This window comes from Rattus norvegicus, chromosome 6 (assembly GCF_021556685.1).
Source record: "Rattus norvegicus strain SHRSP/BbbUtx chromosome 6, alternate assembly SHRSP_T2T, whole genome shotgun sequence".
Classification (NCBI taxonomy): domain Eukaryota; kingdom Metazoa; phylum Chordata; class Mammalia; order Rodentia; family Muridae; genus Rattus; species Rattus norvegicus.
In genome coordinates, this window is record NC_141539.1 from 38,033,291 (window position 1) to 38,060,942 (window position 27,652).

General features: G+C 41.0%; 1 protein-coding gene across 2 annotated transcripts in view; it reads left to right on the forward strand.

Annotated features, from left to right (window-relative positions):
• Positions 1-27,652, forward strand: part of Wdr35 (WD repeat domain 35) — a 59,854-nt gene that overhangs the window by 22,301 nt on the left and 9,901 nt on the right. For both annotated transcript variants that reach the window (XM_087554386.1, NM_001099340.1), the window contains 8 exons: positions 12,802-12,946; positions 14,029-14,098; positions 15,023-15,076; positions 16,401-16,510; positions 17,101-17,311; positions 21,893-21,973; positions 26,302-26,438; positions 26,760-26,963. In XM_087554386.1, the coding sequence (XP_087410512.1) occupies positions 12,802-12,946; positions 14,029-14,098; positions 15,023-15,076; positions 16,401-16,510; positions 17,101-17,311; positions 21,893-21,973; positions 26,302-26,438; positions 26,760-26,963 (1,012 nt within the window). The remainder of the gene's footprint in view (positions 1-12,801; positions 12,947-14,028; positions 14,099-15,022; positions 15,077-16,400; positions 16,511-17,100; positions 17,312-21,892; positions 21,974-26,301; positions 26,439-26,759; positions 26,964-27,652) is intronic.

Here is a 27,652-nt window from a genome sequence, read left to right on the forward strand (position 1 = left end):
TTCCCTTTCCCGGTTTCCGGGCAAACATCCCCCTCCCCCCTCCCCTTCCTTATGGGTGTCCCCCTCCCAACCCTCCCCCCATTGCCGCCCTCCCCCATAGTCTAGTTCACTGGGGGTTCAGTCTTAGCAGGACCCAGGGCTTCCCCTTCCACTGGTGCTCTTACTAGGATATTCATTGCTACCTATGGGGTCAGAGTCCAGGGTCAGTCCATGTATAGTATTTAGGTAGTGGCTTAGTCCCTGGAAGCTCTGGTTGCTTGACATTGTTGTACTTTTGGGGTCTCGAGCCCCTTCAAGCTCTTCCAGTTCTTTCTCTGATTCCTTCAACGGGGGACCTATTCTCAGTTCAGTGGTTTGCTGCTGGCATTCGCCTCTGTATTTGCTGTATTCTGGCTGTGTCTCTCAGGAGCGATCTACATCCGGCTCCTGTCGGTCTGCACTTCTTTGCTTCATCCATCTTGTCCAATTGGGTGGCTGTATATGTATGGGCCACCTGTGGGGCAAGCTCTGAATGGGTGTTCCTTCAGTCTCTGTTTTAATCTTTGCCTCTCCCTTCCCAGCCAAGGGTATTCTTTTTCCTCATTTAAAGAAGGAGTGAAGCATTCACATTTTGATCATCCGTCTTGAGTTTCGTTTGTTCTAGGGATCTAGGGTAATTCAAGCATTTGGGCTAATAGCCACTTATCAATGAGTGCATACCATGTATGTCTTTCTGTGATTGGGTTAGCTCACTCAGGATGATATTTTCCAGTTCCAACCATTTGCCTACGAATTTCATAAACTCGTTGTTTTTGATAGCTGAGTAATATTCCATTGTGTAGATGTACCACATTTTCTGTATCCATTCCTCTGTTGAAGGGCATCTGGGTTCTTTCCATTTTCTGGCTATTATAAATAAGGCTGCGATGAACATAGTGGAGCACGTGTCTCTTTTATATGTTGAGGCATCTTTTGGGTATATGCCCAAGAGAGGTATAGCTGGATCCTCAGGCAGTTCAATGTCCAATTTTCTGAGGAACCTCCAGACTGATTTCCAGAATGGTTTTACCAGTCTGCAATCCCACCAACAATGGAGGAGTGTTCCTCTTTCTCCACATCCTCGCCAGCATCTGCTGTCACCTGAGTTTTTGATCTTAGCCATTCTCACTGGTGTGAGGTGAAATCTCAGGGTTGTTTTGATTTGCATTTCCCTTATGACTAAAGATGTTGAACATTTCTTTAGGTGTTTCTCAGCCATTCGGCATTCCTCAGCTGTGAATTCTTTGTTTAGCTCTGAACCCCATTTTTTAATAGGGTTATTTGTTTCCCTGCGGTCTAACTTCTTGAGTTCTTTGTATATTTTGGATATAAGGCCTCTATCTGTTGTAGGATTGGTAAAGATCTTTTCCCAATCTGTTGGTTGCCGTTTTGTCCTAACCACAGTGTCCTTTGCCTTACAGAAGCTTTGCAGTTTTATGAGATCCCATTTGTCGATTCTTGATCTTAGAGCATAAGCCATTGGTGTTTTGTTCAGGAAATTTTTTCCAGTGCCCATGTGTTCCAGATGCTTCCCTAGTTTTTCTTCTATTAGTTTGAGTGTGTCTGGTTTGATGTGGAGGTCCTTGATCCACTTGGACTTAAGCTTTGTACAGGGTGATAAGCATGGATCGATCTGCATTCTTCTACATGTTGCCCTCCAGTTGAACCAGCACCATTTGCTGAAAATGCTATCTTTTTTCCATTGGATGGTTTTGGCTCCTTTGTCAAAAATCAAGTGACCATAGGTGTGTGGGTTCATTTCTGGGTCTTCAATTCTATTCCATTGGTCTATCTGTCTGTCTCTGTACCAATACCATGCAGTTTTTATCACTATTGCTCTGTAATACTGCTTGAGTTCAGGGATAGTGATTCCCCCTGAAGTCCTTTTATTGTTGAGGATAGCTTTAGCTATCCTGGGTTTTTTGTTATTCCAGATGAATTTGCAAATTGTTCTGTCTAACTCTTTGAAGAATTGGATTGGTATTTTGATGGGGATTGCATTGAATCTGTAGATTGCTTTTGGTAAAATGGCCATTTTTACTAAATTAATCCTGCCAATCCATGAGCATGGGAGATCTTTCCATCTTCTGAGGTCTTCTTCAATTTCTTTCCTCAGTGTCTTGAAGTTCTTATTGTACAGATCTTTTACTTGCTTGGTTAAAGTCACACCGAGGTACTTTATATTATTTGGGTCTATTATGAAGGGTGTCGTTTCCCTAATTTCTTTCTCGGCTTGTTTCTCTTTTGTATAGAGGAAGGCAACTGATTTATTTGAGTTAATTTTATACCCAGCCACTTTGCTGAAGTTGTTTATCAGCTTTAGTAGTTCTCTGGTGGAACTTTTGGGATCACTTAAATATACTATCATGTCATCTGCAAATAGTGATATTTTGACCTCTTCTTTTCCGATCTGTATCCCCTTGATCTCCTTTTGTTGTCTGATTGCTCTGGCTAGAACTTCAAGAACTATATTGAATAAGTAGGGAGAGAGTGGGCAGCCTTGTCTAGTCCCTGATTTTAGTGGGATTGCTTCAAGTTTCTCTCCATTTAGTTTAATGTTAGCAACTGGTTTGCTGTATATGGCTTTTACTATGTTTAGGTATGGGCCTTGAATTCCTATTCTTTCCAGGACTTTTATCATGAAGGGGTGTTGAATTTTGTCAAATGCTTTCTCAGCATCTAATGAAATGATCATGTGGTTCTGTTCTTTCAGTTTGTTTATATAATGGATCACGTTGATGGTTTTCCGTATATTAAACCATCCTTGCATGCCTGGGATGAAGCCTACTTGATCATGGTGGATGATTGTTTTGATGTGCTCTTGAATTCGGTTTGCCAGAATTTTATTGAGTATTTTTGCGTCGATATTCATAAGGGAAATTGGTCTGAAGTTCTCTTTCTTTGTTGTGTCTTTGTGTGGTTTAGGTATAAGAGTAATTGTGGCTTCGTAGAAGGAATTTGGTAGTGCTCCATCTGTTTCAATTTTGTGGAATAGTTTGGATAATATTGGTATGAGGTCTTCTATGAAGGTTTGATAGAATTCTGCACTAAACCCGTCTGGACCTGGGCTCTTTTTGGTTGGGAGACCTTTAATGACTGCTTCTATTTCCTTAGGCGTTATGGGGTTGTTTAACTGGTTTATCTGTTCCTGATTTAACTTCGATACCTGGTATCTGTCTAGGAAATTGTCCATTTCCTGAAGATTTTCAAGTTTTGTTGAATATAGGTTTTTATAGTAAGATCTGATGATTTTTTGAATTTCCTCTGAATCTGTAGTTATGTCTCCCTTTTCATTTCTGATTTTGTTAATTTGGACGCACTCTCTGTGTCCTCTCGTTAGTCTGGCTAAGGGTTTATCTATCTTGTTGATTTTCTCAAAGAACCAACTTTTGGTTCTGTTGATTCTTTCTATGGTCCTTTTTGTTTCTACTTGGTTGATTTCAGCTCTGAGTTTGATTATTTCCTGCCTTCTACTCCTCCTGGGTGTATTTGCTTCTTTTTGTTCTAGAGCTTTTAGGTGTGCTGTCAAGCTGCTGACATATGCTCTTTCCTGTTTCTTTCTGCAGGCACTCAGCGCTATGAGTTTTCCTCTTAGCACAGCTTTCATTGTGTCCCATAAGTTTGGGTATGTTGTATCTTCATTTTCATTAAATTCTAAAAAGTTTTTAATTTCTTTCTTTATTTCTTCCTTGACCAGGTTATCATTGAGTAGAGCATTGTTCAATTTCCACGTATATGTGGGCATTCTTCCCTTATTGTTATTGAAGACCAGTTTTAGGCCGTGGTGGTCCGATAGCACGCATGGGATTATTTCTATCTTTCTGTACCTGTTGAGGCCCTTTTTTTGACCAATTGTATGGTCAATTTTGGAGAAAGTACCATGAGGAGCTGAGAAGAAGGTATATCCTTTTGCTTTAGGATAGAATGTTCTATAAATATCCGTTAAGTCCATTTGGCTCATGACTTCTCTTAGTCTGTCGACATCACTGTTTAATTTCTGTTTCCATGATCTGTCCATTGATGAGAGTGGTGTGTTGAAATCTCCCACTATTATTGTGTGAGGTGCAATGTGTGCTTTGAGCTTTAGTAAGGTTTCTTTTACGTATGTAGGTGCCCTTGTATTTGGGGCATAGATATTTAGGATTGAGAGTTCATCTTGGTGGATTTTTCCTTTGATGAATATGAAGTGTCCTTCCTTATCTTTTTTGATGACTTTTAGTTGGAAATTAATTTTATTTGATATTAGAATGGCTACTCCAGCTTGCTTCTTCTGACCATTTGCTTGGAAAGTTGTTTTCCAGCCTTTCACTCTGAGGTAGTGTCTGTCTTTGTCTCTGAGGTGTGTTTCCTGTAGGCAGCAGAATGCAGGGTCCTCGTTGTGTATCCAGTTTGTTAATCTATGTCTTTTTATTGGGGAGTTGAGGCCATTGATATTGAGAGATATTAAGGAATAGTGATTATTGCTTCCCGTTATATTCATATTTGGATGTGAGGTTATGTTTGTGTGCTTTCATTCCCTTTGTTTTGTTGCCAAGACGATTAGTTTCTTGCTTCTTCTAGGGTATAGCTTGCCTCCTTATGTTGGGCTTTACCATTTATTATCCTTTGTAGTGCTGGATTTGTGGAAAGATATTGTGTAAATTTGGTTTTGTCATGGAATATCTTGGTTTCTCCATCAATGTTAATTGAGAGTTTTGCTGGATACAGTAACCTGGGCTGGCATTTGTGTTCTCTTAGGGTCTGTATAACATCAGTCCAGGATCTTCTGGCCTTCATAGTTTCTGGCGAGAAGTCTGGTGTGATTCTGATAGGTCTCCCTTTATATGTTACTTGACCTTTTTCCCTTACTGCTTTTAATATTCTTTCTTTATTTTGTGCGTTTGGTGTTTTGACAATTATGTGACGGGAGGTGTTTCTTTTCTGGTCCAATCTATTTGGAGTTCTGTAGGCTTCTTGTATGTCTATGGGTATCTCTTTTTTTAGGTTAGGGAAGTTTTCTTCTATGATTTTGTTGAAGATATTTACTGGTCCTTTGAGGTGGGAGTCTTCACTCTCTTCTATACCTATTATCCTTAGGTTTGATCTTCTCATTGAGTCCTGGATTTCCTGTATGTTTTGGACCAGTAGCTTTTTCCGCTTTACATTATCTTTGACAGTTGAGTCAATGATTTCTATGGAATCTTCTGCTCCTGAGATTCTCTCTTCCATCTCTTGTATTCTGTTGGTGAAGCTCGTATCTACAGCTCCTTGTCTCTTCTTTTGGTTTTCTATATCCAGGGTTGTTTCCATGTGTTCTTTCTTGATTGCTTCTATTTCCATTTTTAATTCCTTCAACTGTTTGATTGTGTTTTCCTGGAATTCTTTCAGGGATTTTTGTGTCTCCTCTCTATTGGCTTCTACTTGTTTATTTATGTTTTCCTGGAATTCTTTCAGGGATTTTTGCGATTCTTTCAGGCATTTTTGCGATTCCTCTCTGTAGGCTTCTACTTGTTCTCTAAGGGAGTTCTTCACGTCTTTCTTGAAGTCCTCCAGCGTCATGATCAAAAATGATTTTGGAACTAGATCTTGCTTTTCTGGTGTGTTTGGATATTCCATGTTTGTTTTGATGGGAGAATTGGGCTCCGATGGTGCCACGTAGTCTTGGTTTCTGTTGCTTGGGTTCCTGCGCTTGCCTCTCGCCATCAGATTATCTCTAGTGTTACTTTGTTCTGCTATTTCTGACAGTGGCTAGACTGTCCTATAAGCCTGTGTGTCAGGAGTGCTGTAGACCTGTTTTCCTCTCTTTCAGTCAGTTATGGGGACAGAGTGTTCTGCTTTCCGGCGTGTGGTTTTTCCTCTCTACAGGTCTTCAGCTGTTCCTGTGGGCATGTGTCTTGAGTTCACTAGGCAGCTTTCTTGCAGCAGAAAAGTTGGTCTTACCTGTGGTCCCAAGGCTCAAGTTCGCTTGTGGGGTGCTACCCACGGGCTCTCTGCAGCGGCAGCAACCAGGAAGACCTGTGCCGCCGTTTCCGGGAGCTTCAGTTCACCAGGGTTCCAGATGGTCTTTGGCTTTTTCCTCTGGCGTCCGAGATGTGTGTGCAGAGAGCAGTCTCTTCTGGTTTCCCAGGCTTGTCTGTCTCTCTGAAGGTTCAGCTCTCCCTCCCACGGGATTTGGGTGCAGAGAACTGTTTATCCGGTCTGTTTCCTTCTGGTTCTGGTGGTGTCTCAGGCACAGGGGTCCTGCCACTCCTGGGCCCTCCCCCACGGGAGCCCAGAGGCCTTATACAGTTTCCTCTTGGGCCAGGGATGTGGGCAGGGGTGAGCAGTGTTGGTGGTCTCTTCCGCTCTGCAGTCTCAGGAGTGCCCACCTGACCAGGCGGTTGGGTCTCTCTCTCACAGGGTCTGGGGGCAGAGAGCTGCTGCGGGCCGGGATCCGCGGGTCGAATATATTTGTTATTGTTAGAAGTATTACATTATTGTGTGTGTGTGTGTGTGTGTGTGTGTGTTTGTGTGTGTGTGTGTGTACCCGTGTGTGCATGGGTACATGTAGAGGTCAGAGGACAACTTTCAGGAGTCATTTTTTTCCAACTACTATATGGGATCCAACTCAGCCCTGCCCTCCTCGAACTCAGTTTTTTAAGTTTGATAGCAAGAGTCCTTACCTACTGAGCCATTTCCCTGAACCAAAGTATTATGTCTTTAAGGTGTGCCAATCTTTAGATTGTTACATTTTTTTCTCTCAATATCCAAAGTTTTAATGTAGGATCATTGGTTATAACATGTGGTTAAACTCAAAGTAATTTTCATGCCAGGTAGATTGTTTTTAAAAATAAAATTAAATGTAAATCCTTCTTCATAAAACGATAAGGACCTGAGAAAATAATCTCTTTGTATTTTTGAGTCTTAAAACTTTCTGACTTACAGTTTCACTGGATGAAATTTTAACCAACAATTCATCCATTGGCCCACAGCAGACAGATGCAGACTCAACATTGTGTTTCATATATATATATCCCAGATAATTCCCCTTTCAAGCCTTGGAAAACTGAAACAGTAGCAATGTGTCTGACAGACACTAATGTAGATTGTCCGATTTTGGTTTTGCTCTTCATCTTTCTTCTCGACAGTTTCTGTAAAACCCCACAGAAGCTTACACAGAGCAGGGTTGGCAGGAGCACGCCGTGCTCTCTTTAGGTGCTCTTCTGTGGAGCCAGGACATCACATCCTTTATCGGTTGTGAGCCACCATGTGGCTGGTTGGGAACTGAACTAAGGAAGCGCAACCTATGTGCTTAACCACTGAGCAGCCTCACCAGCTCCCTGATCACTTTAGTATACTTCTTCCCAAGTGCTTCTCACTCTGCCTTCTGACTGCTACTTTCCTGACTGGGATTGTCTGACTTCTTAAAGATCTGTCTGTCTAACTTTCATACCCCCAATCCCTAACAGTGTGCTTGGGTCTGACAAATATTTCTTGAGTGCATGGACAGTATTTATGTCATCTAAATTGAAAGTGATTCTTTCGCAAACCAAAAATATACTATTTCAGACTCTATAACAGTCCCTAGGGGAGATAAAGAGATCACGATTTTCCTCATGGGATGTATAAATAAATAAGATTTGGTCAATCAGTTGAGCAGCACTTAACTGCTTCTGAGCTGGGTGCTATGTGCCCCAGGTATTGTGCTGGTGTCTGGGATAAATGGATGTGGGTGTGTAAGGATGTCTTATAAGAAATAACTGAATGTGCCAGGCAGTGGTGGGGCACACCTTTAATCCCAGCACTTGGGAGGCGGAGGCAGGTAGAACTCTCTGAGTTCAAGACCAGCCTGGTCTACAGTTGAGTTACAGGACAGCCAGGACTACACAGAGAAACCCTGTTTCAAAAAATGAGAACAAAGGAAGTTCCTCCACAGATTTCCTCTGGTGGCATTTAAGGAGAGGATTGCATTGAGAGAGGGACCAAGGCACAGAGCGACCCGAAGACCAGCCTGCCTGTGCAGTGGTCATTTTGGTGGGTTTCTAATGATGGGTTCCACGTGTTCCAGAGAAGGCTGATCTGATGACAACATGCCAATTTACAGCTCTTTAAAGGGCTAAGAAGTGAATAAGTAGCAAAGTGGGGAACCATTATGGATGCAGGAATTTATCCAGCCCTCAGCATTAAAATATTACAAGCAGGTTTTTCCTAAACGTGAATTCCTAAATTGTTTTAAATTATTTTACATCCTGACTTGGCTATTAATGACTGCCTATTAGTGTTAAGGCTCATTTGAGGGAAGCGTAGTTTCTTACATTTTCTCCCCAGTAATCTTTCTGCATAGTTTGAAATTCATTGCATGTGGATATAAATGTTGTGTGTGCCTGTGTATATGCATGTTCATGTGTGTTGGCACACACATGTTTTATGAACGTTGAAGTCTGCAGTTGAAGTTGGAGGTCTTCCTTGATGTTGCTCTGCTTTAATTTATGGAGGCTGACCTTCTGCTAAACTTGGAGTTCTGTCTCCTAAAACTTGATCTTTGGGGCTGGAGAGATGGCTCAGCAGTTAAGAACCCAGGATGCTCTTCTAGGGAGCTTGGGTTTAATTCCATCGCCTACACGACAGTTCATAACTATCTGTAATTCCAGTTCCAGGGGATCTGGTGCCCCCTTTTGGTCTCCAGGGGCACCAATCTTGTAAATGGTGACAGACATACATGCAGGCAAAACACCCATACACATAAAAAGAAGTAAATCTTTAACAAAGTTGATTTTCACTTTCAATATATTTTAATTAACTGAGAATTTAATATTTTGATCATATTTAGTTTCCCACCTTGCCCTAATAACTTCTAGTTCTCACTTCCTCCTAACTTTATCCTTCTGTTTTGCTTTGTTTTAATAACTCATGAAGTCCCACTTGTGCTGTCTGTATACCCATGGGTGTGAAGGTGTCCACTTTAGAGTAGTTGACCTACTGTACGAAGACACCTGACTCTCCTTCCTACAGAAGCCATCAACCATCAGTAGTTCCTTACTTAGGAATGCAGGGTCCTGAGCCCCTCCCCGTCCACACTAGAGTATTGATTGGCTTGGCCTTGAGTAGGTCTTATGCAGGTAAGCACAGCTACTTGTAAGGTCATGCGTGCAATGGGCCTGAAGACACTGTTGTACTTTGGTCCTTTTCTGACCTCTTGCTTTTACCATCTTTCTGCCTCCTTCTCTGATGGTCCCTGAGTTTGGGGCTGAGGTTATATTGATGTTGCATTTATGGTTGGGGTTGGGGATGATATTGGTGCCCCTTTGTGGACACTTATTCTTTGTATTTTGATTCGTTGTGAGTTTCTGTTCACTGCACAGAGAAACTGATGATGGAGAACTGTTATGCGTATGAAGATAAGTGCTCTATGGCTATGGATTTAGAGAGCCATTTGTTATTATGTCCATTTAGCAGGTTAATAGCATTAGGCCTGTCCCTAGGCTTGCACACTTCCTAACCAGATCTTCAGTGCCAGGCATGTGCTTCCGCTGTGGATCAGGCATGCGGTCGAATCAGACAGCAGTTTTTTAACCTCCTAACATTTGTGTCACTATTGCATCATGGGTATATGTCGCCGTGCCAGTCATTAGCGTAGCTCACAGGGTTCACAGCTGGGTGAGGCGGATGACGACTTTCCCTCAGCAGCAACTAGACAGTATACAGCACCTTCTAGTCCTGTGAAAGCTTGCAGGAGCAAGGCTTCCTGGTCATCACCAGTGGTTTCTTCCATGCCCTGTGGTCAAACCGTGTGTTGCCTTTGCTAATAGCGTACTCCTATTAAACTGTGGCAGGAAACCTCACCTTTTTTTTCTTGTAAATTTATTTGGACTTCAGTCTTTTAATAAAAACCCGTCAGAAGTTTTACAGATCGCATTATGTTCCCTTGTGAATTTATTGAGAGTGCTACTATATTAATTGAAAATATTTTCTGATATTTTTACATTTATTCTGATTAATGACTGGAGTGCTTAGTTACAGTATAATAATTCATGTAGAAAACGAAAATAAAAACAATAACTACCATGCCTAATGGATCCTAATGTTTATTGAGGAGCATTCTGCTTCAGTGACTCAGGGCACAGATTCCAGAGTGGTAGAGTACCTGAGTTTAAGTCCTACTTGCCCACTGTCTAGCTGTATAACAAGTTATACCTGCTCCATACCTGGGTGCTTTTTTTAATCTGCTAACTAATGATAGCACTGTCGGCCTTATACAGTGGTTGCAAGTTAATACACATAACGTGTTTAGAAGAGTGCTTGCATGCATTTAAAATTATTAACCATTTACTCTGTTCTAGGTACTGTGCTATCCTTTATTTTCTCGTTTAATCTTTACAACAGCGCTAGAGGGCTGATATTGTTATTTTCAATTGAGAGGTAAACTGAGGTTCAGAGAGAGAAACACAGTTGTTAACATCATAATTAGGAAGTGTTTGCAATTGGAATGCAGAAGCCTGACTTGACTTTTGAACCAGTAACATTTTAATTTTGAATTAATCAGGATAGTAATCAATTCTTGTATTCATAAAGTATTAAGAGTAAAGATCATAGGGGAGTGGAAAGTGTGATCAGAATAAATTGTGTGGAAAAAAGAATAAAAGAACATGACTGTAACTCATAATTGTAATTAAACACTGGTTGGGAAAATGCTTTTATATGCTTTGGAAATTTTATATTTTACCAGGAAGCAGTAAAGGTTTGTGAAGTCAAATCAATAAGAACATAATTACCAGAATTGAAATATTCATGGTGAATTTACTGAATATTTATTAGATTTAGTAAAAAGTCAGCGAGAAGACAGCCTGGCTGGCTTTAGCGCCCACTGGAGGTTTGGCTGCTGTTCGCTAGGCTTTGATTTTGTGCAAGGCAATGAGGACTTTGTGCGCCCTCTAGAGGTCATTAATAGTATATGATTTGTTTTGAATAGAAAAACCTTGAAAATCTGAATTGAAAAAAATCCGACTCAACTCTATTGAAATATTTAGTATATAAAAATCCTCGAATTTGAGTTCCTGAGCTGTCAGTCTACTCAGTTAACACCACGCTGCCAGAGGCAGTTTCTACTCTTCAGTTTCTAAGCGTCCTGCTGCCAGAATTTGCCCCTGGCTAGGACAGTGACAAGAGCTCCATAAGCCACTGCTCTGACTGACCCTGGCCTCATGGCTTTGTGTATAAACAGAAACAGTTCACAGTGTTCAGCTATTCATGAGCTCAGAAAACGGAGCGGTGCCCTTACGGAGGACTGCTTGCCTTTTATATAGTTTGTTTGAAAGTGCATAATTAATTTTATCTTGCTTAGTATTCTATGATCTTAACGTGATTGTTTCACTGCTTAGTCTCCACAGTTGGAGTTATGAAACTCTCTACTTCACAAAAGCATGCACGATAGGCGGTCAGTTAAACGTCTGCCTAGAAGCATGAAACCCAGCAGAATTTTTTTCTTTTTAACTAAGTGAAGTGGAAATACAAGACAAATGAGATCAAGAAAAAAGGATAAAAGTTTAGACTGAGATGTAATTGGTACTGGGGAGGGGAGAAAGAGATCGGCTTCATCAGCCGGTGGCCATCTGAGTTGTTTCTGTGTTGGCCATGATGTGGAACTCTGTTTTGTACCCGAGTGTAAATTTGTGTGCGTGTTTGCTTCTCTTAGACATATACCTAGGAGCATAGTTGCTAGGGAATGTGTAATCTACAGTCAACATTTTGGGAAATTTTGGAATGTTTTTTTTAAGAGTATTTTACATTTTCAGTTTTTCTCTATACCTTTACCAATTCTTGTCTTACTTTCTAAAATTCTAGCTGTCCTAGTGAGGGTCATGTGATACGCCAGTTGTAGTTTAGATTTTCAGCTTTTGGTGGTTAATGATGTTGGTTATCTTTTCATGGTTATTTGTGTATCTTATTGGAGAAACATTTACTTAGATTCTTTGCCTTATTAAAAGTTTTTTTGTTAATTATTTTTGGACATTCTCATATGTATGTTTATAACCACTAATTCCTTTATGATTTATGAATATTTTTGGTGTCATGCCTAAGGCACCAACTGTTGCCTAACCCTGGCTCACAAAGATTTATTTCTGGGGCTGGAGAGATGGCTTAATGGTTAAGTGCACTGGCTGCTCTTTCAGAGGACTTGGGTTCAATTCCCAGCAATTATGTAGTTGTAACTCCAGAGGATCTGACACTTCTCACACAGACATACACTCAGGAAAAAAAATCAGTGCACATAAAATAATAAATTATTGACAAGGTTGCTCCTCCTCCTTTCTGTGGTGCTGAGTCCGTGGCTTCTCACCTGCTGAGCCAATGCTCTTCCACTGACCCCGTACTCCAAAGTACTCTGTAAAAAGTCCTGAGGTTTTAGCGCAGATCCATTGACATTGCAGGTCCATTTTACTTAGTATCTTTTGTATGATCATAATGACTTTAGATTCTTGTCTGATTTGAGCGAGCGTGCGTATTTCAAGACTGGCTTTATTATTTCTAAGGTGAAGAGGAGTTGGGCTCAGTGGTGCTGAAGTTCTGTGAAGCACTTTCCGTGTGTGCGCCAGCTTACTGCCTTCCTGCTCTTTCCGTGTGCACCAGCTTACTGCCTTCCTGTTCTTTCCGTGTGCACCAGCTTACTGCCTTCCTGCTCTTTCCATGTGCGCCAGCTTACTGCCTTCCTGTTCTTTCCGTGTGCGCCAGCTTACTGCCTTCCTGTTCTTTCCGTGTGTGCCAGCTTACTGCCTTCCTGTTCTTTCCGTGTGCGGCAGCTTACTGCCTTCCTGCTCTTTCTAACAGTGCCACTGTTTGTTGCAATGACCAAGACCCATGTGATAGCAGCTTCAAAGGAAGCGCTTTATACCTGGCAATATCGTGTGGCAAAGAAGCTCACAGCGTTGGAAATTAATCAGATCACACGGTCTCGAAAAGAAGGAAGAGAAAGGTATGTTTTTTGATACACCTTTTTAATAACACAACCATACCACATTGAATTCAGATGTAGTTAATTATCTATCACCATTCTTGAGAAATATACATTGCCTTGATTGACAGAAATACTTTTATTTAACTTGAATATCTTTAATTGAATCTTTTTAAATTTACCAAAATAAAAGAAAGTTGGCATGATGTAAACAAAACAGAACAAGACAAAACAAAACCTCCATATTGATGAAGGCTGGACGTCTGTGGGGATTTGGTTAGGAAATGACTGTGTGACCCACTCCCCATATTAGCGGTACACTGATACTGCCGTCGTTCACTTAAGAAGCGAGCATCTAACTGAAGCCTCACTCCCATAGGCTAGTGGTACAGGAGTCTTTCTAGGGGGTGATCCTAGCATCAGTCACCAGGGGAGATGCAGGTCCTTACACACGGGTATGGAGGAGGGCTTTAGGTCCGGGTAAACTGGTCACGTGGCTTCTTTCCAAGGCCCTGGCTTCTGGAAGTGTGAGTTGGAGTAGTTTCTGCTAAGTGGGGATAAAGAGGGCTCTGCCACTCAGACAAGACAGAGGGACTCCTGAAGGAAGCTTCGACATGTAGTTATGTAACTGTGTTAAGTGAACAACAGGAAGTTCTGTATAAAGTTATGACTTCACAAGCCTGAAGTTGCAGCGGACAGGAGGATGAGGCAGGAGGATTCTGAGTTCGTGATATACCCAGGCTACATAGAGACTCTTGCAAGCACGCAAGCAAGCAAGCAAACTAATAGGCAAACAGTTACTTTTGACCAACAGTCAGGCAAAAATCCGACAGCTTAATGGACTTTATTGGGAATATGTAACTTGGTTGGTCATAATGGGGCATGATTTTGGTGAACAGATGACTTTTATAACTTTAAATATTTGGTGGATAATTTCTGCTTTTATGAGATTCAGCTGTATCAAGAACTCTTTTAAAAAAAAAATCAGGGTTTTCCTGGTAGAAAAGAATGCTTACTGTAGTCATTCAATCCATAGCTGTAGAGATTATGAAGTAATATAATCCCCTCTTTCTTCAAGCTTCTGTTTTTTCTTTTATTAACAGAATTTATCATGTTGACGATGTTCCTTCTGGATCTGTGGATGGGGTGTTTGATTATAGTAAAGCCATTCAAGTAGGTGGTTTGATTTCCGTCAGTGTTAGTGTCTGCAGATAAGGAAACATTGTAATTTTATTACAGACTTGAACAAGAATTTGGTTCTAGTAAATAGGGCATCATTTTAACAGTTCCTTAAACACTATCACATCTGCTTTTTCTATGGTGGCTAGGGACCCAAACTCAGGTCCTGTGGCTTGTGCAGCAAGCTCTTTACCCACTGAGCCGTCTTTGCAGCCCTGATTAAGAACGCTTTAACTGAGTTTATGACTTTGTGACTTTTGGGCTGAGTTTGAGCTATCGTGGGCCACGCTTACCTGTGAGTGGTGTTGACTGAACTGTTGACAATTTTATCACTTATAGGACCTTTCTCCATGCTCTTTCCTTTTCTCATGTTCCCCAGCTGAGAGAACAGTCAGTCCTGGCAGTTCTCCAGAGAGAGCAGTCTGACTTCTGGCTGATTGGTTTGTCAGACAGTGTATATACATATACATACACACTAGCTATGGTGACTGGCTCTTTTTGCTAAACACAATGCCCTTACTTAGACCCAGGTGGTTGCAGGGCTCTCCCATTTTACCCTTCTGGTGGCCTATGCTCACCTCCCTGTTCCCAGCTGTAAGAGCTACGTTTAGGTGTTTTCCCATCTACTTCTGCCTACGTGCTTGTTTAACCCACTTGTATCTCTTTTAAAAGACTATCTACAATTAGATGCTTGCTCCATAGTCTTTGCAAGTTGGTTTTTAAGTAGTCCCCTAGGGATCAAGATTTCATTGAAGTAGCATAGTACTTACTTCAGTGACTGACACATAGTAGGTACTCAGTAAATAAAATTGTTACATTGACAAATGTATTATTATTAGATTTTAATAAATTGCATGTGGGTTTTGGACCACCTTTGTTTTTCAATAAATATTACATAAAATGATTGATTAATTTTAGGGTACGAGGGATCCAATTTGTGCCATAACTGCATCTGATAAGACATTGATTGTGGTAAGTTGAAATAAACTCATTTTATGAATTGTTATTGTTTGGGTTACAGAGCAAGGGTAAGCAAGCATTTTTGATGTAGACTGCCATCTTGTGGGTGTCTTGTGTTTCTCTAAATCTGATAGAAGAAATGAGGAAGTTCTGAGGTTCGTGCACATCTTATTAGTCATTTGCAAAATGTTAACTACTTATAAAATCAGCAGGGCAGTGGTCAGCTGAGAAGGGACACATGTGGAGTTGACCCTGGGTCGAAAGCCCTACACAGTTGGTCGATGCAGAGGCTGTATGGGAAGCATTGACCTTAGAGGATTTTTGCTCCTGTGTGTAGCCCAGGAACCTATACTGGCTCGGCTGAACTACATTCATAAACCTTAGGATGAAGTGATGTATTCTCCAGCTAGTAGAGTTGAGGAATTTATGGCAGTAGTTTGCTAAAATCTAAAAACAGAAGCAATGGTATACTGTTCTTTCTTGAGCGCTGACATTTGAAAACACGAACTTCAGAAGTAACTGAGTCAGCAGTGAGTTTGAGTTGCTCCAGCCGAGGCTTCCCTGTCCCCGCTGAGTTCTCTAGCCGTCAGCTCACTTGGTGAACCACTCTTTAAGGACCTTGTATCCTATGGCTTCCCCACTTTTCTGATAGATCCTGCTTGAGCATCATACCGAGGAATCCTTGCTCTTTGGCTAAAGAGGGGAGGTAAAGATGAGCTATGTAGGCCTTCCTCTCTTACCCAGTGCTGCCCATGGCTCAAGGCAGGAGAGTTGAAAGCTAGTCATGGCCCCACTTCACTGCTGCATTTGCTGTGATCCGTGCAGTCAGGCCTGCCCAGGAAATGGATATATATCCTGTGACAAGTTTTAAATAACACTCAAGTGTTGCTGCTTCTAGGTGACCTTTCTTCTTGCCAGAGGCTGATGCTCTAGGTCAAAGCTGTAGGAGGAGGGCTAGACTCCAGGATCAGCTGTTCCATACGGTGACCTTCCATTTCATATCTGTGGGATATAAATGAGCAGCTACTTTGTAGCCTTTAGTCTACCCTGAATATTAACCTAAATGATAAGCAGCCTTAGATGTTTCTTTTTTGACAGTAAGAGTCAGTGTATTACAAAGTCTTTGTCCTGACCTCCTTCTTGAATATTCTATGAGGAAAAATTAGACTGCCTACAGCTGTTGTTAAAAGACTCAAGTTAGGAGTCAAACAGCAGAATTGGGCACTTGCTAGGTTACTGTCACTCTGGTTTTAAAAACATGGGCATAAAGAGGCCTGCATTGAGAGCTTGATACTCATGGTCAATATGCTATAGTAACCAAAGGTCATTTCCATAGGGCCGTGAATCTGGCGTCATCCAGAGGTACAGCTTTCCCAATGTTGCTTTGATTCAAAAGTATTCTCTGGATTGCCGAGCCTGCCAGTTATCTCTGAACTGCAACTCCAGGTACCAAAGACTTCTCCTGGGCATTAGACTTTACGTTGGGATGGCTAGATTTGTGTGGTAGTGTGCTGACGGGTGAACTTGTTGAGTACAGTTAAAAGTTTTTGTTTAAATGGAAATCCTGGCACTTTTTAAAATTTAAAAAAATTTTTTTAAAGATTTATTTATTTATTATATATAAGTGCACTGTCGCTGTCTTCAGACACACCAGAAGAAGGCATTGGATCTCTTTACAGATGGTTGTGAGCCACCATGTGGTTGCTGGGAATTGAACTCAGGACCTCTGGAAGAGCAGTCAGTGCTCTAACCGCTGAGCCATCTCTCCAGCCCTTTTTAAAATTTTTATTCTTGAAACTTAACATTAACTATTTTATATTTTGATACTGTCTGCTTTTGGATACATTTTTCTTATAAAGTAGCAAAATGAAGAATAGTTTCTGTCTTCTGAAGTTAAATTCCTTTAAAGAGTTTTAAAGTGATTTCCACCATATTCCAGGTTTTTGATAAAGGGTCCTGAAGAAGGGCTGTAGGCAGTTTGACTTCATGATCACTGAATGTATCTTACAACCTCCCCTCCCTCCCATGACTTCTAGTCGCCTTGCCATCATTGACATCGCGGGAGTCTTGACATTCTTTGACTTGGACACTCGGGTGACAGACAGTACAGGGCAGCAAGTTGTTGGCGAGTTGCTAAAACTGGAGCGCAAAGATGTCTGGGATATGAAATGGGCCAAGGACAATCCCGATTTGTTTGCAATGATGGAGAAGACAAGAATGTATGTCTTCAGAAACTTGGATCCTGAGGTACGGCCAAGGAATACATGTTGACAGTATAAATAATGAACCAAACTCAAAATCCGGATATTCCTCCCTTTTCCTTTGAGAAATGTATCAGCATTGCGGCATACATCTGTGAAAATACATTTAAAAATTGCTGTAGGGTTTAAAAATATTTTGTTCAAAGTGGGAATAATCCCTCTAAAATATCTTTGCTTTCTCTAAAAAGCACTTCCTAGGCATTTACTTAGTCTGTTAAAAGATGGACTCAGCTGGGCAGGGAGACATACGCTTGTAATCCTCGTATAGGAGAGTCTGAAGAGGAGAACCATGCTCTTTGAGGCCAGCCTGGGCTATCGAGGACCACGGTTCAGACCTTAACTGAAACCGAAACTGAGGCCACCAACACGGAACTGTGACAATCATTCAATAGCCCTGGTTTCTTTTTCTCTTATCAAAATTCAAGGAAAAGTCAAGAAAGTCACCAGGTTTATTTGCTGTGTTTTTGAAATGGCCTTGTCTCTTCATTCTCCATGCTTGTGTGTCTAGAGACACTTACCTCACCTTTGTTATTCTGCAGCCCACTCACCCGTCTGCACCTTTCTGTTCTCAGGTCCCCTCACACACACTGTGACTGCCTTTTCTTCTGTCCATTATATTTTCTCATTAATTTTCAGGTCTTTTCTATTTATAGCTGCATCAGCTGATGTTTTTGAAAGAGTTGGTTGTTTTTATTAAAACATTTTAATAACACATTTTTAATAAAGAGCTTAAGTATGAGAGTTAAGAGAGCAAGAGATGTACTGAGAAAGAAAGACATCCCAAGGAGCATGGCACAGGTTTCTCTAGAGGGAACTGCACCCGTTAGCTTTTCTGTTTTGGATTCTTCTGTCCCTCAGTCCTCTCTGAACCAATGCTTATTATCATGTGCTTAGGCAGTATAAAATAAATTAATATGTAACTCAATCAAAAAGATAATTTTTAGAAACAATTTTGATCACTGATGATTTTCAATGTAGAATATTCTGTTTCCCTCACTAGTGTAAATCACAGGAGATGAGCTAATGTCTCACTTATCCATATTGATTTGTTTGTTCTTCGGAAGAAATTGCATACTCAGGGCTTCGAGCTGTCAGAGGTTTTCTGCAGCCATTGGTTTAGTGTTGAGCTGTTGCTCCTCTAAAACACCGGGCGTTTCTGTCTTTTCTCTTTGGAGGTCCGTTGGCTCTTTGGTAATGACATCATCGTCAGTTACTCTTAGAGGCTCTGTTAAGGCATTTAGGAGCCTCATGTTTTTGTCATTCTTAGACCCCGAGAAGTGGTTCAAAGACAAGACATCCTGGACTACTACCTTTGCCTGGCTTCTTGCAAGGACCTAAGGGCATTTTGTCCCTTGCCACAAAACAAGTGTGGATATTTGACAGGTGTCCACAGGGTAACCTTGAAATGGAAGAATGGTTTCCGAATGCTAGAGTCCTTCTGTTCTTCGCCCTCCTCCTTGTTAGCCAGTTGTTAGATGCCCAGCGAGTGGGCTCTTACTACGCTTGTGCAGGGTGTGCAGTGTCAATTTAGCACCAAGTCAAACCTTTAAACCTTTGTCTGGAGGAGACTGTTAAGTAGTTCTAACAGACTAGCCTTTATTTAAAAAAATCATTATTTTCTTTACTTGAGTTTGTTTTCTAGCTTGACGAATAACTCAATTTCTGTTACATTTAGAGCTAGATCAACTTTGAAAATGACTTGAGCATGGTGAGGAATCTATACACTGTGCTGCTCTGTTCTCTGTTTTCCCGAGGCTGCAGCCCTCTGTGCTCCATGCTAGCTCAGCTGCTCTGCGGGTCCTTCCTCCAGCTGCTCAGAGGCTGTGAGGGTGCCTGGACACAGCTACACAGTACCCTCTTCCTCCACATTAGCACTCGGGAGATGAGCTGTGGTCTGACAGTTGGGAGCTGGATAGGTTTTTTTTTCGTGAGAGGATAGATAAACGATCTCCGTTTCCCTGTTGTGAGAGAGGGAGGGGCTAGCTTTACCATTCCACAGTTGCTTGTGTTATCAGTGATCCCTGGAGCTGGCAGATTCGTTTTCAAAACCTCTTAAGCCTCTTGTCTAATTTATGAAGTGAGGGTAAAATTTGGTAACATAATCTCTCAATCTAATTAATTAGGCATGTTCAAGCCTCAGTGAGTCACTGTGTGCTGATGATGAGCTCAGTCAGGACACTTCAGGAAGCCTGCGGTGTTACACAGCTGTGAGGCCTCTGAGTGCTGAGTGAGAGAGACCCCGGGGTGTCTTGATACAGCATAGTGTACCAAGGCTTGGATGCCTGTTTTTGATAAAAATATAGACCTTGCATACTGCTTATTGCGTGTACCCTGCTTTGTAGCTTATTAATATGACACACTGTGTTTAGTTGAGGTATGGATGAATTACTGCTGTATTTTGAAAAACAGTGTTAGTTGATATAAATTGGCCTAGTTAGCTCTGTCAACTTGACACAGTCTAGCATTACCCATGATGAGAATCTCAATGGAAGGATTGTCCAGATCACATTGCCCTGTGACCGTATCTGTGGGGTATCATGTTAATTGTTAATCCATATAGGTGGGCCAGCCCACTCTGACTGGCACAATTCCCTGGGGAGTTGATTCAGGGCTCTATTAAGAATGCTGGCTGAGGGCTGGAGAGATGGCTCACAGGTTAAGGTCTACTCTTCCAGAGGTCTTGGGTTCAATTCCAGCAACCACATGTGGCTCACGACCATCTGTAGTGGGATGGATCTGGTGCTCTCTTCTCAAGCGCAGGTGTACATGAAGCTAGAACATGCGTATACAGAAACATTTACTTTAAAGAACTCCGGCTGAGTGAGCCAGTGAGCAGCGTTACTCCATGGCTTCTGCTTTAAGCTGCTGTTGAGTTCCTGCTCTGACCTCCCTCAGTGGTGGACTGTGAGTCAGAGGTGCAAGCTTCCTTCCCTCGGTCGCTTTGCTCACAATGATTATTACAGCCACAGAAAAGAGACCATTGTAATTCAAGCAGATGCAGAGTTTCCAGGAGGACGAATGACCCAACACCATTTGCACATCACTTGTAGACCAGCGTTTATAAACCACTTTGAAATTCTTCACTCTGCTCTTCCTTCTCCTTTCCCACTCTCCCTTCTCTGTTTCCCCATCATTTAAAGACTCTTTTATTAAAGCAGTAATCTTATAATCCAAATTATATGCTTTTTGCATAGTTATCAGTTCTGTTACATAGAACAGAGACCCTAAGGTATCCCGCAGCGAAGAATTACAAAATTAAAAGGAACGATTCACATTTTTGAACTTTTTTTTTCAGGATGGTGGTATATTTTTTAATCCACAGGTTATCTTTTGTGACTTCATCTTTTAACCATTTTTCTTTGTTATAGTATTTAATTAAAATGATTTTTATGATAAACATGTTTATACAAATATATTTGGTTTATTCGATAGTTTCAAATTAATTAAAACACACAAAAGACTCTATGAGAAACATCTCGATACATATTCTTTTCATTAAATTTTGTTGTGATTCCGTGTATGCATCTATGTGGCTTGTTTTTCCAAGACAGGGCCATGCTATATAACAAAGGCTCGCCTCTAATTTGTAATTTCCTGCTTCCATCTGCCGTGTGCTGGGATTACAGGGTGAACTGCCAGGCCTGGCTGTTTATGTGTGTTTGTTACCCGTAAAAATGTATTATCTGCCTTATGCAATACAATCACATTTTTAAAGATAATTAAAAGATCTTATATAAACTTTTCTCATATAATTTGATTTTTAACTGACAACTTGTGATTTTTCAAAGAAAAAAATACTTAAAATCCAATTAGACATGTCTACTGTGTGTCATAATGAGCCTCAATCTTAGGCATATTGAATTTTTACTTTTTATTTTCACCATTTTGGTGTCTTTCTTTTATCACAATTTTATAATAGCATAGTATAATTATGCATACTTATAAATAATGAAAATTTGATGATTTCCATTTTTAGACACTATTATTCCTTTTTCTTCTGTACCATTCTTGGAGGTACGAAGTAGTTGGCAGAGTACTTATTTTGGCTTATAGAACATCTTTTTCTTTCTTTCTTTTTTTTTTTTTTTTTTGCTAAGGATGTAGGGCAGCTACTTTATAATTATAATATATAATTATAATATGCAGGTCCTACATAGTTTTTTTTGCAACCATCTGTAGAATAAGAGACATACGTGTAACATACATGTATTTATATGTTAGCAAATAAAGTCTTATGTAGGCAGCATGTCAGGTACATAGGGGGCAGACTTCAGTAGCTGTGGGATTTGTGTGGTAGATGTCCTAATCGAATCCAAATACAATGCATATCATAATGTGGTCAGGCAAGAGCTGTATGAAAGTGTAGAGTTGAAATATGACTCCAGCAGAGATGAGTGGCATGTGTGGCAGTGTGGTAATTATTTAGGTGATGGGCATATGGCATTAGTGACATTCTGGGTCTTTTGTCTGATTGCAAGTCTTGACAATGTTGTTTAAAATGAGGACTCCTTGAGGGGGCATGTTTTGTATGATGAGTCATAACCCCCTTTTTTTTATGTCTTTAAAGGAACCCATTCAGACCTCTGGCTATATTTGCAACTTTGAGGATTTGGAAATTAAATCTGTGCTCTTGGATGAGATACTTAAGGTAACTAACAACCACACCCTCCATTTCTGCTGCAGCCCTCGACTGAGCCGCCTGTGTGACAGGCAGCACGGTGGCCCAGCTGGGAGTAGACTACAGGGTGAACTGGTAATTAAGGCCGCAGGTCCAGCCTTACTCATTGCTTACTGTGCGTGGCTTCTGGGGTCGGGGCTGATGGTCTGTGGAAGTCTGGGTTCCCATAAGGTCTTTGAAAGCACCTGGGCTTTCTAATCAGTCTGCTGCATGTGGGGCGGACGCAGGGAGAAGGGTGGAGCTTAAAAGCTGTCAGCAAATACTAGAATGGAGTTATAGGGTGTTGCACCTGAGGATTGCCACATTTGACTGGTGGGCTTTTCTGTATGGATAGCAAGGTATCCATAGTTCTGCAAGGTAAAGAGAGAGATCATTCCCGTGTTTAGGTACATGGTCTGTGAAACAGTGAGCCTGTTTCTTGTCTTTCACCCGCACACAGGAACATCAGAGAGTAGCCCTTCCCTGTTATCCTTGCATATGCAAGAAAAGCATCTTTTTAAATGTGCTGTTTGCTCGGTTCAAGTCTTAGGTGTTGGGACCTTTTTAGAAGGTATGTTTTTCCAATGCCCTTTTATAAACAGAGTCAGAGGTGGGTAGACTCCATTAAAGTGGCTGATGTCATGCTTTGACAGAGTCAGCTTCTGGAGTCCTCATCATCTAGCAGGGGTGTGCTGTATCAGTGACTTTCAGCCAGTGTATTTATGTCTAATTGAAAAAAAGTGTGGTTGCTATGTAGAATTAAATCAATATAGAAAAAAATGAAAACAAAGTTTCAAAAACTAGTAGAAATTCTACCGGCCAGCAATTTCAATCAATATTGCCTGAACATCGTAGAATCTGTCCTCCCAGCTGTCACTGGGAAGTGTGAAGACAGACTCGGGTGGGAAGAGTGAGCAGAAATCACGTAATCATATCAGCACCATTGTACAAAACGCTTTTCCGTCTTAACTTTAATTTTAATCAACAATCTGAAAAGAAAAGATTCTGAAAACAAGGAATTCTAGACTCTTAGGTAATCTTAAAAAGACAAACAGTAGCATTTCCAGGGTTAGGAAGAATTGTTAGCATTTTTATCCTCCATTTTCACTAATAATTTTTTTTTAATAGTAAATTGAGTTTCCATTATTCCAACTTTAGACTGCATATTCTTAATGTTATGGTATATAAATTATATTATTGGCTAATTTATTGAAATTGAAAGTATTTAAATTAAGTTTTTAAAGGCTTTACATCTATACATCCCAATAATTAAAACCTTACTTTCTTATATGTTTCTTATGCTTTTCAGCTCCACGATTTATCATATGTTAAATCACTGTCAGGAGATATACCATATATGTTACATAATTGTCTTTTATGTTTTACATATGATAACTAAAAGTAGAAATCAAACATTTATAAAATTAGCAAAATATTCATTTTATAGTCAAATAGTACAATTGAGTCTGTAGATGCTAATCTAATAATAAGGACCAGGCTTCGCTCCATGAACAATATTCTACGAAACAAAATTTTACTGTCGAGAACTTAACTTTGGAAGCAAGGTATACAAATAGTGCTCAGAGTATTCTTTTGGGGAATAAATACAAAAAGAATTCCCAGAACTGGATAAAAGAAATAAAAAGATTCCCAAGAGACTATCAGCCAATAAAGGGCAATAAATCTTGTGAGCAAACAAAGCAACGGACTTAACTTATGGTTCCCTCCACTTACTGCTGTCACTGTACGGGAATGAGGGGAGCCTGGAAAGAGCTGGGAAATCCTCTACATTAATAAGTATCTTGGATGAGAAAACATAGCTAAAATTCTAGGGACAGAGTATCAGAGACAGGAGCACAGAGCAAGAATTTTGTAACTATGCAGGGGCTCCCTGTTGAGTAATTAACTGAGGCCTAGTAAGGCATTCTTGTAAGGAAATTGCCTGTGGCCAAGGAAAAAATTCACAAGGAAAGAAAAGGAGAGGGATAATAAGTGTGAGACAGAGAAGGGTACCTGCTGTTATCAGACGTCCCTGAAAACTCATGAGATGTGGCACCAGGCAGCCTGGGTAATTGGGGGAGGATGGGGAGGGGAACACCCAGATATTAGGGGAGGGGGAGGGGCTAGGAGGATGTTGGCCCGGAAACTGGGAAGGGGAATAACAATCGAAATGTAAATAAGAAATACTCAATTTAATAAAGATGGAAAAAAAAAGAGTTAGGTCAGATGAAGTCCTGTGATCAGTCTGAAAAAATTTAAACCTGAAAAGATTAAAATGATATGAACAGAATATTATAACTAAGCCCAAGAGTACACGTATGTATATTAAATTAACTAGCAGTCACCAAAGGAAACTTTATTTTTTTTTGAACATAATAAAAATGTATTTTATGACAGCATGCTATAGGGGGTGTATTACATGGCAATAGATAACTGGAATAGGACCAGTCCATGCTTTCAGGTGAGGAAGAATTGTTAGCATTTTTATCCTCCATTTTCACTAATAATTTTTTAATTACACATATTCATGTGTATGTGCATGTGTGCCAGTTGGCGTGTGTTGCAGTGCACACGTGAAGATCCAAGGACAACTTTCGGGAGTCAGTTCTCTCCTTTAACTGCCCACGTTCCAGGGATGGTCAGCAGCACCTTCATCCCCCGAACCATCTTCCTGGCCCAGGCGTCCCGTGCTAAACTGCATTTAACAGTTAATAGGCTTTCCAGTCTAGACTGACATCCCTAGGTTTCTTCACCTTTCTTTCCTTTTTTGGTAGTTCTATCTAATTCATTTAATGTCAAGATTTAGAACATGTTATTTTGTTTTCTTACTCTAATTTTAAGCTGTTTAATGTTATGCATAAATAATTACAAAATTATTGATAACTTTGCTCTATTTTTTCTGAGCAGTTCATAAGAATCTTTCAGTCGGCTGGGCTTTGCCACTCACAGGAGGGCAGCGGAGGTAGCAGGGCTGCAGCACTGAGAGACCTGGCTCTCCTTTACTTGCAATAGTACTTATGTATGGAAGTGTAAAAGGCTGAACACTTTTCAAAAGTCACTGTTGGTTGTTTATTGCATTAAGTTCCAGAACGTCGTGCCATTGGTTTTGTAGCTGATTATCATATTGACTTGGATGATGTATTTTAGAAACTATAATTTACCTTGGTTAGATGTGCTCTGAGATCGTCACACACTGGGCAGGTTTGTATGGATCAAGTATTAGAGAAAGGAGTACCTGGTATCGATCGGTGCCTTGGGCTGAGAAGGGTTAAACTTGAGGTGGAGAGTTGAACTCTGTGTTACCTACTTGGCTGACTACACGCAGAACTTACTAAATGAAAAAAGATGGGAGGTTCCACTTCTCTTTGGGGCATCATGGGCAATGTGGGCTCCTTTAAGCATTTATGTTCAAAGAAGACCATGAGAAGTTGTTGGTGACTAAAGAAGAAACACAAGTCAAACTGAAATTAGCATTCACCTTTACCTGAGGTGTTGGGTTGGCCTGTGGCCTTGTGCACACGTCCTCTGTAGATGAGGAGGCTCTGTCACATGGGGAGCAATAACGTTACAGTGGTGTGTTTGAACCCAAACCTCATACTCCTTCCTCGCTAATTCCTGCTTGGTCCTCCAGAGTCTCCTAAGGATTTCAGACGTTGTCACAGTGCTTAGTTAGGTGTAAGGAGGAGCTGGTTTGCTCTGTTTGCACTTTAGGACTCACCTGTTACTGCTCTTCACAGGGGATCTAATTGTCATGAGTGCTCCTTTCCTTCATTGCATGGCTGTGTGGACACTGGTGAATTACTGTGCCTACTTGTTTCTTTTCTTTGGCCCTGTGGCTCTCCCTGGAGATGGACCTTGAGTTTTGTTGTTTTGGTGAGCATGCTGAGTTAGGGTAGGAAGAGGTGATGACACTCTCCTTTCTCTCATCTCTCTTGCTCCGTAGCCCTGAAGCCACAGCACCATCTCCTGTGGTAAGAGTGGATGGAAGGACGAGGGAGGAGAAGTGGCTGAATGTGGGTTTTGTGCTCTAGTGAAGGCAGGGTAGGAGTGTGAAGAAAAGAATTACACCTGGGGGAAGTGGAGTTGAGAGAAACCCGAGGGACCCTTTCTGCTGTCGTCAGCACCTCTGTGTAGGAAGCCTGATTGCTCATGGGAGACTCCATCTCTGTGTTTTCCAAATAACTCTTCAGACCCAAATGTGGGAATTTCTTTTTCTTCATTCTAATCACAGTGTGATAGAGTAGTTTGTTTTATTTTATTTTATCTGTATAGACAGTGAAGACATCCTTCTGAATTCCCTATCTCACCTTCACTTTCAGAACCCAGAGCACCCTAGCAAGGATTACATAATGAATTTTGAGATCCGGTCCCTTCGAGATAGCCGAGCGTTGATCGAGAAAGTTGGAATTGAAGATGCGTCTCAATTCATAGAGGACAATCCACATCCTCGACTTTGGTATTTTAAAGAACCCCATCATCCCCCAGGTCAGGTGTATGCTTTCAAAGTCCCAACTCTGTCACTCTTTGTTCACACATTAGCATCCTAATTGCAACTGGTGTCTCCTTTTGCTTTTCTTCTTAAACTATAGAAACCTGCTTTTCATATGTCATGCTCAGTGTAAGCATGTTACATGAAAAAGCATTTGCATGTGCTAAAATAGTCATTTTCACCAGAATCCACCAGAATATGTTTTACCATGCTGTGTTGATTGAATCCTGTACAAGACTTGTTATTAGTCATATGTAATGGTTTCTCTGTGTTCTTTATACAACGAAGGCGCCTGTTGGCTGAAGCTGCCCTGCAGAAGCTGGACTTGTACACCGCGCAGCAAGCATTTGTACGCTGTAAGGATTATCAAGGCATCAAATTTGTGAAGCGCCTGGGCAACCTGCAGAGTGAGTCCATGAAGCAGGCTGAAGTTATTGCCTACTTTGGCAGGTTCGAAGAGGCCGAAAGAATGTATCTAGACATGGACAGAAGGTAACTGATAACAGCAGCCACCCCTGAGCATTTTCAGTTCATGTGTTCACCATGGAGACTCTAAAGTAGACTAATTTCTTTTAGAAAGTAATTTTCATTTTGGATTACAACCTGGGCATTTCCCATGCCTCATTAATTTATATTTTATAAATTGGGAGCAGTTTTCTTCTCTGCTTTTATTTTATTTATTATTTTAAAGTGTGTGTGTGTGTGTGTGTGTGTGTGTGTGTGTGTGTGTGTGTTTGCACATGTGCATGATTGTGGAGGTCAGAGGTCAGTGGTGGGTGTTTCCACCTTCGTGAGACATGGTCTCTCATTGCACTGGAGTTTGGAGTTTTGGCTGGACTTGCTGGCCAGCACGTGCCCAGGGGCTGGCTGGCTGTCCAGTGCCGGGTCACAGACGCAGCAGCCATGCCAGGCTTTCAGGCTGGTGCTGAGCATGGCCCACTGTTCTTCTTTATGTGTTAATCCATACATGGTGACTGAGATTTTGTTCATTTGGTAAAGAGAAAGGTTGCTAGGTCTGTGGAGACTGGAGGCTTTTATTAGTTATTGTATAGCCATAATTTGGATTTTAGTTACTAAGACCATTATTTAACTTTCGTCTCTCAGGAATCATAAAATAAAAATCAAGAGAGATAAAATCAAAAGAGAATTAATTATTCAGCAGATAATTAGTTTCTTTAACA